Source organism: Arachis duranensis, chromosome 9, assembly GCF_000817695.3.
Source record: "Arachis duranensis cultivar V14167 chromosome 9, aradu.V14167.gnm2.J7QH, whole genome shotgun sequence".
NCBI classification, from domain to species: domain Eukaryota; kingdom Viridiplantae; phylum Streptophyta; class Magnoliopsida; order Fabales; family Fabaceae; genus Arachis; species Arachis duranensis.
This window is the reverse complement of record NC_029780.3, coordinates 64,344,531-64,361,148: the sequence shown is the minus strand read 5'-3', so window position 1 is coordinate 64,361,148 and position 16,618 is coordinate 64,344,531. Positions and strand designations below refer to the sequence as shown.

At 39.9% G+C, this 16,618-nt stretch overlaps 2 protein-coding genes across 2 annotated transcripts; one reads left to right on the top strand and one right to left on the bottom strand.

The window, feature by feature from the left end:
* The first annotated feature begins 5,850 nt into the window (after positions 1-5,850).
* LOC107465628 (uncharacterized) lies at positions 5,851-7,323 on the top strand. The gene is made up of 2 exons (XM_016084606.1): positions 5,851-6,132; positions 6,322-7,323. Exons 1-2 carry the CDS (start codon positions 5,851-5,853, stop codon positions 7,321-7,323), a joined length of 1,284 nt encoding a protein of 427 aa, XP_015940092.1.
* An 8,515-nt stretch (positions 7,324-15,838) lies between these two features.
* LOC107465627 (uncharacterized) lies at positions 15,839-16,144 on the bottom strand. The gene has a single exon (XM_016084605.1). The coding sequence runs from the start codon at positions 16,142-16,144 to the stop codon at positions 15,839-15,841; it is 306 nt and encodes a 101-aa protein (XP_015940091.1).
* Between the last annotated feature and the right edge of the window lie 474 nt (positions 16,145-16,618).

Genomic DNA, 16,618 nt, shown 5'->3' with positions numbered 1-16,618 from the left:
AGTTTAACCTTAAACTGAAGGTTAAACGCCACTTTCAGCATTTGGTGCATTCCTTATTCTGGCGTTTAACTTCCAGTTTAAGGTTAAACTGGAGGTTAAATGCCACTTTCACATTGTACTCCACATGTGATCTTCAAGCTTCCTTTATAGATTTGGTTGCTTCCTTGCCTAGCCTCTTCTTCCCTGAAATCATCCACACAATTGCATCAAAGTCTTGCAGATTTTCATGAGAATTCTTCCATTCATAGCATTCAAGTAATATAACTAAAAACTCATGGAATTTGCATCAAAATTACACTGTTTGGATGATTCATTACTTTGTTGTTCATTTAACCATTCTTGGTTACTTTAAGCTCAAGAAAATGCATAAAACAACTAAAACTAACAGAAAAATGCTAGTGAAACTAGCCTAAGATGCCTTGGCATCAATCACCTTTTCTACTAACATTGGCATCTCCATTTTCTTCTACGTTAACTACCACGTTAATGTAGTTAACGTGGCTACTAACGTGGGTCTTTTTGCTTCGCAAACGTTAGTGGCGCTCACTTTTTCCACTAACGTTGGCGTTTCCCTTTCCTTCCACGTTAACTACCATGTTAATGTAGTTAATGTGGAAGCTAACGTAGGCCTTCTTTGCTTCGCAAATGTTAGTGGCGTTCACTTTTACCACTAATGTTCCATGCTTTCCTTCTTCAAATTTAATGCCACTAACTTTCTCACTAACGTTGGGGCTTCTCTTTTTCTTCCACATTAATGGCCACGTTAGTGGCACTAACGTAGCCACTAACGTGGCTCTTCTCTACTTTTTGTTACATGAAATCTATCAAACAAAGTGCATCAAAGTCTTGCTCTTAATCATGGGATCATGTATCATCCAATTTATCATTCAATTCATGCATAATTCTCATGAAATCATTCAAAATTCACAATGTTTGCTTGAATCATGGTATGATTGCATTTTCAACCAAATACTTGCTTATTTCCTAAGAAAATGCATGAAACCAACCTAAAGCATACAACAAATGGCTAGTAAAACTAGCCAAGATACCCTGGCATCAGGCTTCTTTTGGCTGTCCTTACAAAAGGAAACATCCAAGTTTGTGAAAAGATGGCCACCTTGCCAGAAATACACTAATTTCCATGTGGCACCTTCCGAAGAGCTCATCAGCGTTAGCTCACCTTGGCGATTTACAAAATGGGGACATGATCTACTCGAACCATTCCCACAAGCATCAGGCCAAGTTAAATACCTCATAATAGGATTCGACTACTTTACTAAGTGGATTGAGGCAGTGCCCTTAGCCATTATCACTGCTAAAAGAATTCGGAAGTTCTTATACAAAATTATTGTCATGAGGTTTGGAGCTCCCCACTCCATCATCACAGACAACGGAACTCAATTTACCGACTCAAGTTACAGGAACTTGGTGGCCGATATAAAGATAGGATCACCAAGGGTCATATTCTACAACAAAGGAGTCAATCCCCAGGCGTAAAGGGAAGAGCTCGACCTTCTCCCCAAAATCCGAGAAAAAGCTCGGATTAAAGAGGAAGCCTTGAAACATAGGATGGCTCTAAGATACAACCAAAAGGTTATCAAGAGATGTTTTGCCACCAACGACCTCATCCTAATACAAAAGGACATTGGGACACAGAAGTCGGGAGAAGGAAAGCTGGCTACAAGCTGGAAAGGACCTTATAAAATAACTGAGGTCCTAGGCAAGGGTTATTATAAGGTGTTTGACCTTCAAGAGCGAGAGCTCCCGAGGTCCTAGCACGCTTGTAACCTAAGAAGATACTACAACTAGAGGCATTGAACCTAGGTGCACTCTTTTTCCCCAATAGTAAGGGTTTTTCAATGAGGCATCTCGATAAAAGTCAGGGACACTTAAGCCTTTAGTTACCATCTCTGTAAAGGAATTTTAAATATCAATAAGTTTCCTAATATATTTATCTTTCTTCAAAGTTTCCTATTTTCAAACGCATTAATTTAAGCTCGGCAAATTGCAAAAATCATTGCCCGACCAAAAAGTGGTCGGCAAGATAAAACAACGAGGTACAAGTTAATATAAGAAGTTACATAAGCAACTCGTACAAAGCAACCTCCAAATAGGTCGGATAAAAAATAGAGTTGCAAAAGTAACTTGAGAAGCAGCCGATTACATAAAGTCGGACCCAAGAAAGGGAATTAAGGAAGCACAAAGGTTATAGAGCATCACAACATTACAAAAACAAGTTCTGAACATTACTTAAAAAGTTGTAAAAGCAACTAAAAGAAAAAAGTAAAGTGTTCAAACGTAAAACTACCAGCTATTACAAGTCAAAGTATTAAAAGACGCACAAGCCAGGCCATCTTAAGAATGATTAAAACAAACTAAAAATCATAGGTTGAGGTCCTCACCCATCCTGGCATCTTTAGTTATAGGAGACGGAGAGAGCATAGATACCAAAACTGCCTCAATGATCTCAGGATACGCCTCCACGGAAATAGCCTCAGGAGGATCCATAGTTGGGCTTTCGGACCCGAAGATGATGGGTCGGGTTAGGCCTTGGGGGCGGACACGGGCACCTCATCTTTGTCAGCGGCAGGAAAAATCTTCCCCTCTACCACAACATTGTCCATACTGAATAAAGAAAGATCAAGGTCGGGAGCCAGGACCTTGACTACTGATGAGAAGTCATCTTAGACTAGTTTCACAAGCATTTTAAAACTTGTTTTCATAGGTTTCATGAACTTTCTTGAGCAATAGGTATGTAATTAGATTGGAATTTCATGTATCCCTTGATACAATTAAACATGGTTTTTATGTGCTTTTTCATAAGGTTTTATGCAAATTTTACTTGATGTTATGAGTGATGCAAACACTTTGTGATTATAGCAAACTTTGATGCTATTGTTTGATTGATAATAGGTGGAAAATAAGGAAGAAAGAAGCAAGAAAGAAGCAGAGGAAGAAGCAGAGCAAGTAACGTTGGTGTCCAAAGTTGGCTCACCAATGTTACCTCAAATGTTAGAGGAGAAAGGGGTATGCAACATTGTTCCACCAACTTTGCTAACAACGTTATTGTAAATTTGGGTGCCAACATTGGAGGGAACGTTGTTGAAACAACGTTACCTCCAACGTCCTCGAAAATTTTCAAATCTGGGGCTGAAGAATTTTGCGCGACGCGTACGTGTGGAAGTGTAATTCTTGCATATGCATCAGCAACGTGCACGTGAAAAATAGCAAAAATCCCATTCGAAGAATACGCGTACGTGTGACCAAGCGAACGTTGGAGGTCAAACGTTGCCTCAAACACTACCTTCAATGTTCTCGATGAGAAGCCCAAAATTGGACTTGAAAAACTTGCATCGACGCGCACCCGTCTATGATGCGTACGCGTGGATGTAGATTTTGGCCAGACTCGCAAACGTGTGAGCGTCGCTCACGCGCAAAATGCTATTTTGACGTGTATGCGTGGGCAACGCGCACGCGTGGATGGACAAACGTTGGTGCACCAACGTTGAGTCAAACGTTGGCAGCAATGCTCATTCTTTTCAAAATCCTTCTTCAAGGCAACGTTTGACTCAACGTTTTCTTGCAAACGTCGAGCACCAACGTTGACACCAGCTCCAGTATAATTGAGCACCCATGCAGATCATGAAGATTGATTGCCAAACACCCGTCTTCAACATCACTAAGACCCATTCTAGCTTGCTTCAATAGAGGCCAAAAAGCCTAATCCAAGCACTTGAAGACTGAATTGGAAAGTGTATAAATAGAGGAGAATTTGATTTTGAAAGGAGATCTGGGAGGCTGGGGAGTCAGGGACCCAAATTGGGAAACTCTACACTCAATTTCATTTGTATTTTCTCTTCTGCAATTCTCTACAATTTTCAGTTTTCTGGTTTTTTTCATGAGTATTAATGAACTAAACCCCAAATTCATTAGGGGGAAGAGCTCTATTGTAATCATAATGAATCAATGAAATTCTTCTTCTTCTCAATCTGCTTGGGTAGCTATAGGATATCTTCTATTTTGATTATGAATTATTCACTCCGGAAGGGGGGTTTATTTCAGCTGAATGCTTGTGTGAGCCTCAGAAGGGGAATCACTTGCATTAGAATTGGAGCTCTATCCTTCACAACTCTCTTGATCAACACCATTCAGGAGGTATTGAGATCATTCTCTCAACCAACACCATTCAAGAGGAATTGAGGTTTTGAGAATTTGTGTGGCTTATGTATAAGAGGATGCTCTAACTCTTTTCATGACAATTAGATCAAGGAATTGGCAAGATTGATTGTGATTAGAGAGATTGGATTGCCAAGAAATTGGGATCCAATCAATTTTAATCTGCCATAGATCTACTCATATGATTGAGAAAGGAGTTAAGACTCAATTGATTCATGATAGATTATGATATCTCCAATTCCTGATGAATCATTTTCTTTGAATTTCCTTGATTTATATCTCTCTGATTTCACTTCAATTTGAATTGTTTACTACTGATATGATTCCTTGCACCCATTTCCCCTTATAATTCATGCAATTTAAGTTTCACTGCAATTTAGATTCTGCAATTTTACTTTTTTGTATTCTAAGATTCAGTTATTTACATTTTTTGAAATTTAAGATTCAGCTCTTTTAGTTTCTTGATCTTTATGTTTCAATAATTTACCTTTCTTGCCATTTAAGTTTCTGCCAATTTACTTTTAGCACTTTAATTTCATGCAATTTACCTTATGTTAATCAATTTTCACTCAAAACACCAACTGTTAGCTTGACTAGACCCATCACCATACTAAAATTGCTTGATCCATCAATCTCTGTGGGATCGACCTCACTTTTGTGAGTTTTGCTACTTGATACGACCTGGTACACTTGCCTGTTAGTTTGTGTGGAATTCAATTTTCCGCACATCAAGTTTTTGGCACCGTTGTCGGGAATTGATTTAGATTGACAATGATTAAGTAGGTGATACTCTAGATTAAGCATTTTTCTTTGTTTTTGTTAAGCCTACTAACTTTTGAGATTTTGTTTCTGCTAACTGTAACTTTACTCTGGCAATAGAGTGCTCTACTTTTGTTTGTTGGTTTGTTTGTGTTGTATGCCATGAGGAAGAAGAGGTGCATCTACCTCCTTTGATTCTGAACTAGAGAGAACCTTCTTGAGATTGAGAAGAGAAGCAAGAGGGAATGGAGTGATTGGAGAAGAAGAGTCAGAAGAGGGAGATCAAGAAATAGAGGATAACCTCCCTAATCCACCAGAGGATGTGGCCAACAACAATGGCCAGCCTCCAAAGAGAGTTCTAGCCTCTTACACCATCCCCAACCCAAGAAAATGTGGGAGCAGCATCTTAACTCCTAATGTCCATGCAAACAATTTTGAACTCAAACCTTAACTAATCACTCTAGTTCAGAACAATTGCCAATATGGGGAAGTCCTGCTGGTTACCAAATTCCTAGACAAATTCTACCCCTCAAAGAGTCATCAAACTGAAAATTGATGTACACACCTTTAGATAGCTAGAAAGAGTCATTATATGAAGCCTGGGAGAGGTATAAAGCATTGATTAGAAGATGCCCAGAAGGAATGTTTAGTGAGTGGGTTGAGCTCCAAAATTTCTATGAAGGTCTATCCGTGAGTTCAAGGAAAGCTTTAGGTTTCTCTTCAGGAGGATCATTGAAAACGATGAAGACTGCACAAGAAGCACATGACCTCACAGACATGGTTGCCAACAATGAGCATTTCTACTCCTCTGAAAGATAAGAAACTCCCAAGAAAGGCGTATTTGAGCTTGAAGGAGTTGATACAATCTTTGCTCAAAATAAGATTATGCATCAGCAACTTCAACAACAAATAGAAATGATGTCAAAGAAGATGGATGGACTACATCTTGCAGTAGTGAGCACAACTAACCAACCACCAGTTGTGTGGAGACAAAATGAAGAGAGCTATGAAGAGCAGCAACCTGAACAAGTTCAACATATGCACCACCAAATTTCTGGACCAAATGATTTCCATGGGGATACTTACAACTCCTCTTGGAGAAACCACCCCAATCTGAGGTGGGGAGAGAACCAGAACTCATGGCAAAGAAATTCTAACCCAAGAAATTCACGCAATATAAACCACCAAAACCATCAAGTTACTAACCAAAATCCCTATAGAAAACCACAAATTAACCATCCCACTTCCACTTACTATCCACCAAATAGCCCCTTAGCTAACCAAGATAACTTTCATCCACCATCAACATCCCACGCTCAACCACAACCATCCCAAGAGTCCCAAAGAATTTCCAACTTGGAGATGATGATGGAGAAAATGATATAGCATCAAGAATTTGCCAATAAGAATCAAGAGGCCTCACTAAGGAATCTGGAGAGACAAATTGGGCAATTGTCCAAGCAGCCAGCTGAAAGACTAACCAATGCATTCCTAAGTGACAGCATTCCCAACCCCAAGGAAGAATGCAAAGCAATTCAACTAAGGAGTGAAAGGGCACTAGAAAATGACAAGGTTGACAGCAAGAAAGAAGTGGCAGCAGAAGAGAAGGACCAGGAGAAACTCAAAAAGAAGGAGGAAGAGCCACAAGCTTCAAGGAAGGGAAAGAAAGTCATGAAAGAGCAACCACAAGAGCAGAGAAAGGAGGTGAAGCATTATACCCCTCCTCTGCCATACCCTCAAAGGCTACAGAGAGAGCTCAAAGACCAACAATTTCCCAAGTTCCTAGAGATTTTTAAGAAGCTAGAAATCAACCTCCCCCTTGTTGAAGCATTGGAACAAATGCCATTATATGCAAAATTCCTCAAAGAAGTCATCAACAAAAAGAGAAGCTCGAAAGAAAAAGAAACAGTAATCCTAACTCAAGAGTGTAGTGCTGTAATTCATAAAGGCCTACCACCAAAACTCAAGGATCTCAGGAGTTTCTTTTTACCATGCACCATTGGTAACATATCCATTGATAAGGCCTTGTGTGATTTAGGTTCAAGTATCAACTTGATGCCTCTATCTATGATGAGAAGGTTGTCTATAGAAGAAGTGAAGCCTACAAGGATGTCATTGCAACTTGCTGATAAGTCAATAATAATTCCCAACGGAGTGGTAGAAAATCTCCTAGTCAAGGTAGGGAAGTTCATATTTCCAGCAAATTTTATGATTCTAGATCTAGATGATGAAGGAAGTGACTCTATCATATTGGGAAGACCTTTCCTAGCCATAGCAAGAGCTATCATTGATATGGAGAAAGGAGAAAAGACCTTGAGGGCACACGATGAGAAAATAATTCTAAATGCCTTTAAGGAGATGCAGCATCCTGTTGAAAAGAAAGGTTGAATGAGGATTGAGGAAGAGGACTTAAACTGGAAGGAAAAGCCCAAGGAAGCATTCATCAACTCACCCTTGGTGCAGAAGAAAGACATTGAAGAAAAACAAAAGGATCATGAGGATGAGAAAGCTGAGGAGAGATTGCAAAAAGAAGTTACAAGATTGATCACTAAGAAAAAGGCCCCTGACATAAAACCTGCTGCTAAGAAAGAAGGGTCACCAAAGAAAGGGAAGAAGAGCAAGAAAAAGGTTCCAAAAGGGTGGATAAAGAAGAAAATCCCAACTGAAGGGTTCTCAGAGGGAGACAGAGTGAAGCTGATCTACCAACAGAGGGAGACATCTCCGCAGTCTGATGATTATTACAATGTCATTAAAATACTCTCGTTGGAGCACATAGAGATTGTTCATCAAAATACAGGAAGAAGGCTCACAATGAGAGGGGACAAGCTGAGGGACCATGATCATCAGCCACCCTAACAGAGAACCAATGTCAAGCTAGTGACAATAAAAGAGCACTCCATGAGAGGCAGCCCATGATTTAGCATTCTTGCTTTTACTAATTTAATGTCAAAAATTAATGGTTTTTCTAGCATGAATTCGGGCTTTCATGGATAAATTTAACAGCTGCATATAGCATCTTGAAGCATATGTCTGATTTCTAAGTTTGGTGCGCGTAAAGGCACTCTAAAATGACTTTCTAAGCATGATGATCATATAAACATCTTACGATATATATTTGATGGGCTGAATTCACTACCCTTCCCCAATAATATTGATGAATCCACTCTTGGCAGGCACACCAAAATTATCGTCAAGTATTAACGCACAGTGGAGTGGGATCGTATCCACAGAGATTGGTAGATTTGAGCAATTTTAATCAATTGGTGAATTAGTCAAGCTCAACAGAATAAGTTGTGTGTGCAGAATTATAAATGGCAGATACATAAATGGCAAAAGAAATAAAAGAAAGCAATAAAATGCAGAAATAGAATTAACAAGAATGTAAAAGGGGAATGGGATTTTGCAGAATGTAAGTAAAGCTATAAAAGAATGGGAGAGATAAGAATGGGGGAATTCATTGAGATCAGGAGATATTGTCTCTTTGGATTAATTCCAGCTCATATCCTCTTCAATCATGCAACTCATTGACCTCTTAGCAATCATAATTGATTGAGCCCCAATCCCTTGGTGACTCAATCTCTTAGATCTTGATCAATAGCCAATTTCTTGGTCTAATTGCTCATGAAGAGTATGCTTGGTCCCTGAATATACCACACATCATCATAGGTCTAGGTAGAGGGGGGATTGTATGTCACCATATCCAAACACCAAAACCCAGATTCTACTCAAGTGTGAGAAGGGATTTCAAGCATGGTTTCATGTTTCCTTTTCCAAGGTTCCCAAGAAACCCATTTTACATTCAATCTCTTTTCCAAGTAAATTGAACACTAAGCATGAAAATCGAAATTCCTTCTAAATTGTACACTAAGCATGAAAATCAAAATTCCTTCTAGCAAATCAAATAGAAGATGAAGTGAAGAAGAAATTCACTATCATTAATCCATCAGGTATAATAGAGCTCCCTCTCTCAATGAGAGAAAATTTAGCTACTCATAGCTCAGAGAGAAAGTACCAAAGATGGAAGAGATGAAGTGTGAAAAAGTAAAAGTGAAATCCCTAAAACTAAACTCTGTGACTTGCTAACCCTTTTCCAATACTTCCAAGGGCATTTATACTACTCCTAGATCTAGAAAATAAAAGAAAATTACAAAAGTGAAAAGAAAATTACAATTTGGAGGGAAAAGAAACTCAACAAATGTGATCTTCCAGCTAGCGTGTCTCTGGCGTGTCACGCTCCTTCTGTTTCTGATTTGGCGTGCCACGCCTCTTCATGAAAGTGGCACGCCATCCTCTGTTTCACCCCTGGGGTGCCATGCCTTCGAACCAAAGTGGCACGCCTAGGACATTTTAAATGGCAAAGTAGCCTGGCGTGCCATGCCTTCGAACCAAAGTGGCACGCCCAAGGACCTTAGTGGGACTTCTTGAGCTGGCGTGCCACGCCTTCAATACCAAGTGGCACGCCCAGCTTTTGTAGTGTCTCCTTGTTCACTGGTGTGCCACAGCTTGTTGCTCAAGTGGCACGCCCATTCAATTGTGGGTCTTATAGGCTTGGCATGCCATGACTTGGTCCTTAAGTGGCAGGCCCAAGTGAACTCTGGGGCTGGCGTGCCACGCCTTCGACACAAAGTGGCACGCCATAATGATGGCTCTTCTAGTAACGAGTTCGCGTGCCACGCCCCTTTGATTGTCTTCAATTTTGCTCTATGGAATGTTGTACCAGTGTGTCATGCCCAGCTTCTGGCGTGCCACGCCAGTACATTTTTGTGGTGTTTGTTCCAAGTGGCACGCCTGCTTCACACGCCTCACTTGTTTTGTTGTTTTCTTTCCCATTTTTGATGTCTTCTCCACCTGAAATACAGCACAAACTCATTTCAAAGCAATGTACTATGATATTCATTAATTAAGGCATGAATTGCAATGATCAAATGAGATTATGCCTCTTTTATGGTCCTTTTTATGCAATAAAAAGGGTAGATGATGTAAGTCATCACAACACCAGACTTAAGTTTTGCTTGTCCCAAGCAAATCAATGTGAGTGGTCTTTTTGGTGAATTGAGACTTGACCTTGAAGGGATGCAATGTAACTAGGAATTGGACTAAGTGCTCAACACATTCATGAGTGCTTTGAATATCACAAAGAGCTCATAGATCCTTAAGGGTTTTTCTAAGTATGTGTCTTAGTGGTCCTTTTCATTGATTGTCACCTTGAAGTAGTAAGGGTTAACTCTTTCTTTCTCTTTTGTGCTTCTTTTCTATTTATTGACCACGACTCTAAGTGTTTTGTCTCAAGACAACCCTTTAGTTAGGCTTTCAATCAACACTCCCAAGCTAGTTGACTTTAGGGTGCTAGGTGTTGAAACACCCCTGAGAATTTGCTTGCCCAGGCCTCTTCTTGACACATCTTCACCATAAGCATCTACTAAGGGTTCTAACTCTTTTTGAGTTTTTTTTTTCAATGTTTCTCTTCCCTCCTTAGTAGTTGATGCTCAGAGCCTTGGGTCTTTGTTGTTTACTGATGGCAGCGCATCTAGGCCAGTTTCATTGACCTTTTCTTTACTGTTTTAGGGTAGTTTCATGCATTTTCTTAGTGAATAAGGCAAGTTTTGGATGAAAATACACTCACACCTTGATTCAAGCAACTTTTATGAACTTTGTATGATTTCATGAGTATTTTGCTAGAATTGCATGATAAATTGATGATGTATAATCTCATGACTTTGGCTAGAGCTTTGATGCACTTTAATTGCTTGATTTCAGGGCAAAGAAAGCAAGGAAGAACCATGTTAGTACACGTTAAGCTAGTTAACGTGAACACTAACGTGGAATGGTGAAAAGCTTGCAACGTTAATGAGAAAAGTGATCACCAATAACGCCTGCAAAGCCATCCAAAGCTCATGTTAACTAAGTTAACGTGTTAGTTAACATAGAAGAAAAAGGAACTCCAACGTTAGTGGTAAAAGTGAACACCACTAATGTTGGAGAACTTGGCAATGATCCACGTTAAGAGTCACGTTAACTTAGTTAACGTGAACTCTAACGTGGAAGTAGAAAACAAAAGCCAATGTTAGTGACACTCACTTTTGTCACTAATGTTGGACCAACTAGCATTGCCTACGTTAACTTTTACGTTAAGATCATTAACGTGAAAGTTAACGTGGAGTTGAGATTAAGGAGCCAACGTTAGTGACACGCACTTTTGTCACTAACGTTGGGAATTGGCATCACTACTATGTTAAGAGCCACGTTAACTAAGTTAACGTGAGTTCTAACATAGAGAATTTGGGCATTTGGAGCGTTAGTGACAAAGGTGAGTGTCACTAACGCTCTTGAAGGTGAGACACACCCACGTTAAGAGTCACGTTAGCTACACTAACGTGAACTCTAACGTAGGAACAAAGGGCATCAAGCAACGTTAATGGAAAAAGTGATTCCCACTAACGTTCGCGAAGGGGTACAAGCCAACGTTATTGGGAAAAGTGAGTCCCAATAACGTTGGCCAAAACTTGAAAAGGCAACGTTAGTAGTCACGTTAAGACCACTAATGTTGGAGTTAACGTGAGTATATAAGGTTGGAACGTTAGTGGAAAAAGTGAATGCCACTAACGTTCTCAAACCCACAATGGCACTCAACGTTAATCTCACTAAATCCCCAAGCCTAACTCATATTTCTCTGCAAGCTGGGCCCACTAAAGATGAGAACTGCTTCAACTCAAGATCCAGAGCCCACATCCAAGACTTGAAGAACTCACTAAAAGATCAAGAGGAATAGTATATATATGAGTAGTTTTGAACTATAGAGAAGCTTGGCACATTTGGGAACTACTCTCTATAGATTTACTTTTCTGCACTTTTAGCATTGATTCTTCTTTTCTGCCATTTTTCATTTCTAGAGCTATGAACAACTAAACCCCTTTCATTGGGTTAGGGAGCTCTGTTGTAATTTGATGGATCAATTATAGTTTTCATTCTTCTTCTTCTTTCTTTTCTCTTGATCTTACTAGAAAGCTTTCGATCTTAATTCAATTGGTTAGTTGTCTTGGAAAAGAAACTCTCCATAATTGGATCTCCTTTGAGCCTTGGAAAAGGGATGAGGAGATCATGCTAGAAATGCTTTCTCATGTTGGACCAAATTGGGGTCTGGGCGGATATAGTGACATGTAATCCTCCCAACACTTTGATTTGGAAATACATGTGGTATAATCAGTGACCACACTTTCATCTCTTCCTATGAGCAATTAAATCAAGGAATTGGGCAATGGTTCAAGCTTAGAGAGATTGGATTGCCAAGGAATTGGGATCTAATCACTTAAGATTGCCAAGGAGATTAATGAATGCATTGATTGAGGAAGGGATGAGAATAAACTTGATCCGGAGAATGCAATATCTCCTGAACCCAATGATTTCCCCATTTCTGATCTTACCCATTCTCTTTACTTTCTGCCATTTAATTTCATGCTCATTACCCCAAACTCCCATTTAAGATTCTGCACTTTAATTTCTGTTATTTACTTTCCAGTCATTTAAATTTCTACAAGTTCTCAATCTAAATTCTGTTTAGCTCAACTAGCATATTCTTCTAACTAAAGTTGCTTGACCAATCAATCCTTGTGCGATTCGACCTCACTCTATTGTGAGTTTTACTTGACGACAATTCGGTATACTTGCCGAAGGGAAATTTGTTGAGAGACAAGTTTTCATGTATCATTTACTACTTCTTGGTTCTATAAATATTCAAGGAACACCCCTCAACTTCTACTTGTCATGCCTTCTAGGACTAGTTACTTTTAATGACTCATTTTTTTTCTTTTCACTTCATTCAAGGTTTTTCACTTAGTCTTTTGTTCCTTAGTTCTTTTGAATAAGCTTTCTTGGTCTTAGTCTCATTTACTCTTGTTCACACTCACAACAACTCTTATGGAAACAAACTATACTTTAATGATGAAAATGAAGACTATAGTTATCATTGCATTTGCTTGCATATCAAAGGACTCACAAAAGACTTCAAGAAAAATAAAACATAAACTATCCTAACATTATCAATTATTCTCAAACAGATAAAAACTTAAGCAAAATTTAGAAATTTGGAAAATGTCAACCATGGAACTCAACAACCTTATGCAACTTCTTCAGTTCATTAACCCCTTGCCTTTGTCCTTCTTCTTGGAGGGGGAGGAGTCATCTCCACCCTTTTTGTATGATCCTTCATGTGCTTTCTTGTCCTTGGGCTTCCAGAAACCCAGCCTCACCATATAATCTCTTTCATCCTCCTTATGTTTAGCTAGGATCTCCTCTTGTCTAGCACTCAATTTTTCTAGCCCTTGCATGAAAGTTGGGTATCCGGGGTTGATGGTGGCCACAACATTACACAAGTGATTCAGCTTCTCTTGTGTGTTGATATCATATTGTCTCCTTGAAATGGTTTGGGCATCATAGAGATACCTGAACTCAGCAAGGTTCCTCTGCTGCCATTTGTTTTGTTCCACCACCTTGTTAAGTGCACTTCGCACCTCACCCCAATCAAACTCCTCTTGCTGCTCCTTCCTTGCTTACTCAAAACTTCCTTGGAGGTTGTGTATTTTCTCATTCACTTGGTTCCATTGCTCCCTTTGGCTACTTTGAAATTGGTTGACATCTTCCCTTAATTGATGTAAATCTCCCTTCATTTGGTGCACGTCTCCTTGCAGCTGCTCCCAGTTCAATCCTTTAGGAAATTGTTGGTATTGTTGGTATGGTGGTGGTTGAAGCGCCAGAAATTATGGTTGCTCTTCTGCCTCCTCTTCCTCTTGTTGTTGTGGTGGTGGCATATGAGCGTGAGCTTTATGCTCTCTAGCCCTTTGAAGTGGATTAATGGCCAACACCTTGGCCATCTTCTTGGAAATTATAGGCTTATCTTGCTTCACCAACACCTCATCAATCACATTCTCAACTCCAGCGTCATCACATAGCTCTTGTATGATGCTGGGGAATGCCAATCTTGTGCTCTCGTTAGTGCTTTTCAGTATCTTATTGATGTTGTTGGCAATCAACTCCCCAACATTCACGTCCTCTCCCTTCATTATACTGTATATGAGTACAGCCCTCTCCTTGGTCACCTCAGATGTGTTTGATGTAGGGATCAAAGATCTTCTCAAAAAGTCTAACCACCCCCTAGCTTGGGTGCTCAAGTCCCTTCTCCTTAGCTGGTTGGGTTTTCCATCTTTGTCATTGATCTACTACACATTTAGTACACAGATTTCATTCAGGATTTCATCAAATCCTGGGTCTTGTTGCTTCATCTTCTCCTCATAACTCCAAGTGGAGTTGATCCTCTTTACCATCAGCACCCTTTCTATGTTAGAGGGACTATAGTTAATGGTCTTCCCCCTCACATAGCTAATATAGCCATAAGTTTGCTCTGGCTGTGGCACGGCATTGGCATAAAACTCCCTTACCACTCCTTCCACCACTTTCTTTGGTGGGTTACAGAAGAGTGCCCAGCCCCTGTTGTTGATCTCAAGGTGCTCATTCCTTCCTAGTTGAAAGCCGACCTCTGGGATAATTTCCCTCTCACTCACCCAACCATAGAATTGGTTTTGGTTGAATGTTGAGAGGAATTTGTATGCGTTGAAGTTTGAGCTTGAGGAACCTGAGGTTGGTTCTTTGGTCTTTCTTTTCTTTAAGGTTGAGGATCTTGGTCGTGCCATTAGGTGGAGAGAGAGAGTGTTTGAGGGTTTTGAGGTATTAATGGAGTGTTGCAAAGAAACACAAGCAAAACAAAGTTTTTCCCCAGCACCAAACTTAGCACTTGATTGTCCCAATCAAGTAGAAAGAAAAAGAAAAAAGAAGAACGAGAGAAGAAAGAAAGGTCTCCGTGAGTTTGTTATGTGGAGAGAATGGGAAGGGTAGGGGATTTATAGGAGTGAAGGGTGTGGTTTGATGGTGGGAAAAGAAGGGAATTCAATGTTTTCCACTTAGGGAGTGGCGCCTAGCGTGGGAAGAGGCGCCAACCGTTATCCCGCTGTGCTCTCTGAAGATGTTGAGTTCTAAAGTTTAAGTACACTTTGACCTCCTTGTTATCTATCAAGTGGGCCCCATTCAATCTCCTAAAAAAAAGAAAACGGAAACCCCATTAGTATTGACAAAATGATCGTCCACATTCCTTTTTAATGCTAGTGAATGGAGTTGCAACTGATGGGTGTCCCTTGGGACACCAAACTTAATTCATTTTCATCTCAATAAATGGGTTCATCATTGGGTTTTTAATGTGTTCATGGGGAAGAAATAATTCCAATCCTTTCACATTCTTTGCGTATAATCTCCCCTGAACACATTAAAATCCTCATTCAAGCCTCCACTAATGTATTAAATGCTTCCAATTTGAGTGGTATTGGGCTTGCTGATTGATTCTCGTATGGCAGTGGCCACACCAAACTTAATCTCTGGGCTTACTCCTTAAAAATTTAATTTATCCAAATGCTTGTAAGCCTATATCAAGTTGGTGAGTGGCCACACCAAACTTAGCTTTTTAGCTAGTTCTTAGCCCAATCACTCATTACCATTGGTAAATGCTTTCATCCAGCTGCACTTCCAAACATAGCACACAATTTAACTCACAAAGATATCTTAACTATCAAAACTGAAATTAACTTTCTAAGCTAATATTTACAATCTACTTCTAATAAAGCAATAAATCAAAAGGATATAAAGTATTGGGTTGCCTCCCAACAAGCGCTTCTTTATCGTCACTAGCTTGACGTTCTTCCTTTTGTCAGTTGAGGTGGCAGCTCACTCTTCTTTTATCCAATTTGTCCCCCAGGTAATGGTTGAGTCTATGGCCATTTGTAATGAAGGTTCTCTGTGTTTTGTTCTCCATGAGCTCCACTTGACCATAGGGGTACACTTTGATGATGGTGATTGGTCCAGATCATCTAGACTTAAGCTTCCCAGGGAAGAACCTAAGTCTAGAATTGTACAATAACACCTTTTGTCCTTCAGTGAACTCCCTCTTTGCTATCTTTTGATCATGCCATCTTTTTGTGTTCTCTTTATAGATCTTTGAATTTTCATATGCTTGGTTCCTAAATTCTTCCAGCTCGTTGAGGTTCCTTAGCCTCTTTTCTCCTGCAGCTTGCTCATCAACATTTAGTAGTTTTAGAGCCCAGAAGGCTCTATGCTCCAGCTCAACTAGCAAGTGGCAAGCCTTGCCAAATACTAGTTGGTATGGTGACATCCCAATGGGGGTCTTGAAGGCTGTCCTCTAGGCCCATAAAGCATCGTCTAGCTTCTTAGACCAGTCCTTCCTTGAACTTCCAACAGTATTTTAGAGAATCCTTTTTAGCTCCCTGTTGGAAATCTCTGCTTGCCCGTTGGTCTGCGGATGATAAGGGGTTGCCACCTTGTGCTTGACTCCATATTTAAGCAGGAATACTTCCAGTTGTTTATTGCAGAAATATGTTCCTCCATCACTAATAAGTGTCCTGGGAACCCCAAACCTACTGAAAATGTTCCTTCTTAAGAAGCTCATTACGACCTTGTTGTCATTTGTGGCGGTGGCAATAGCCTCTACCCATTTCGACACATAATCTACAGCCACAAGTATATAACTTTTTGAGTAGGAGGATGGGAAAGGCCCCATGAAGTCAATCCCCCATACATGAAATAGTTCTAGCTCCATTATAAATCTTTGTGGCATCTCGTTGTTCCT

What these genes read in the sequence shown, in the direction of transcription:
- LOC107465627 (XM_016084605.1), bottom strand. Translation starts at nt 16,144, where the DNA reads ATGTCACCATACCAACTAGTATTTGGCAAGGCTTGCCACTTGCTAGTT.
- LOC107465628 (XM_016084606.1), top strand. Translation starts at nt 5,851, where the DNA reads ATGATGTCAAAGAAGATGGATGGACTACATCTTGCAGTAGTGAGCACA. An exon ending in TAAACCACCAAAACCATCAA is followed by an intron (nt 6,133 to 6,321) that starts GTTACTAACCAA and finishes AAAATGATATAG; the next exon opens with CATCAAGAATTTGCCAATAA.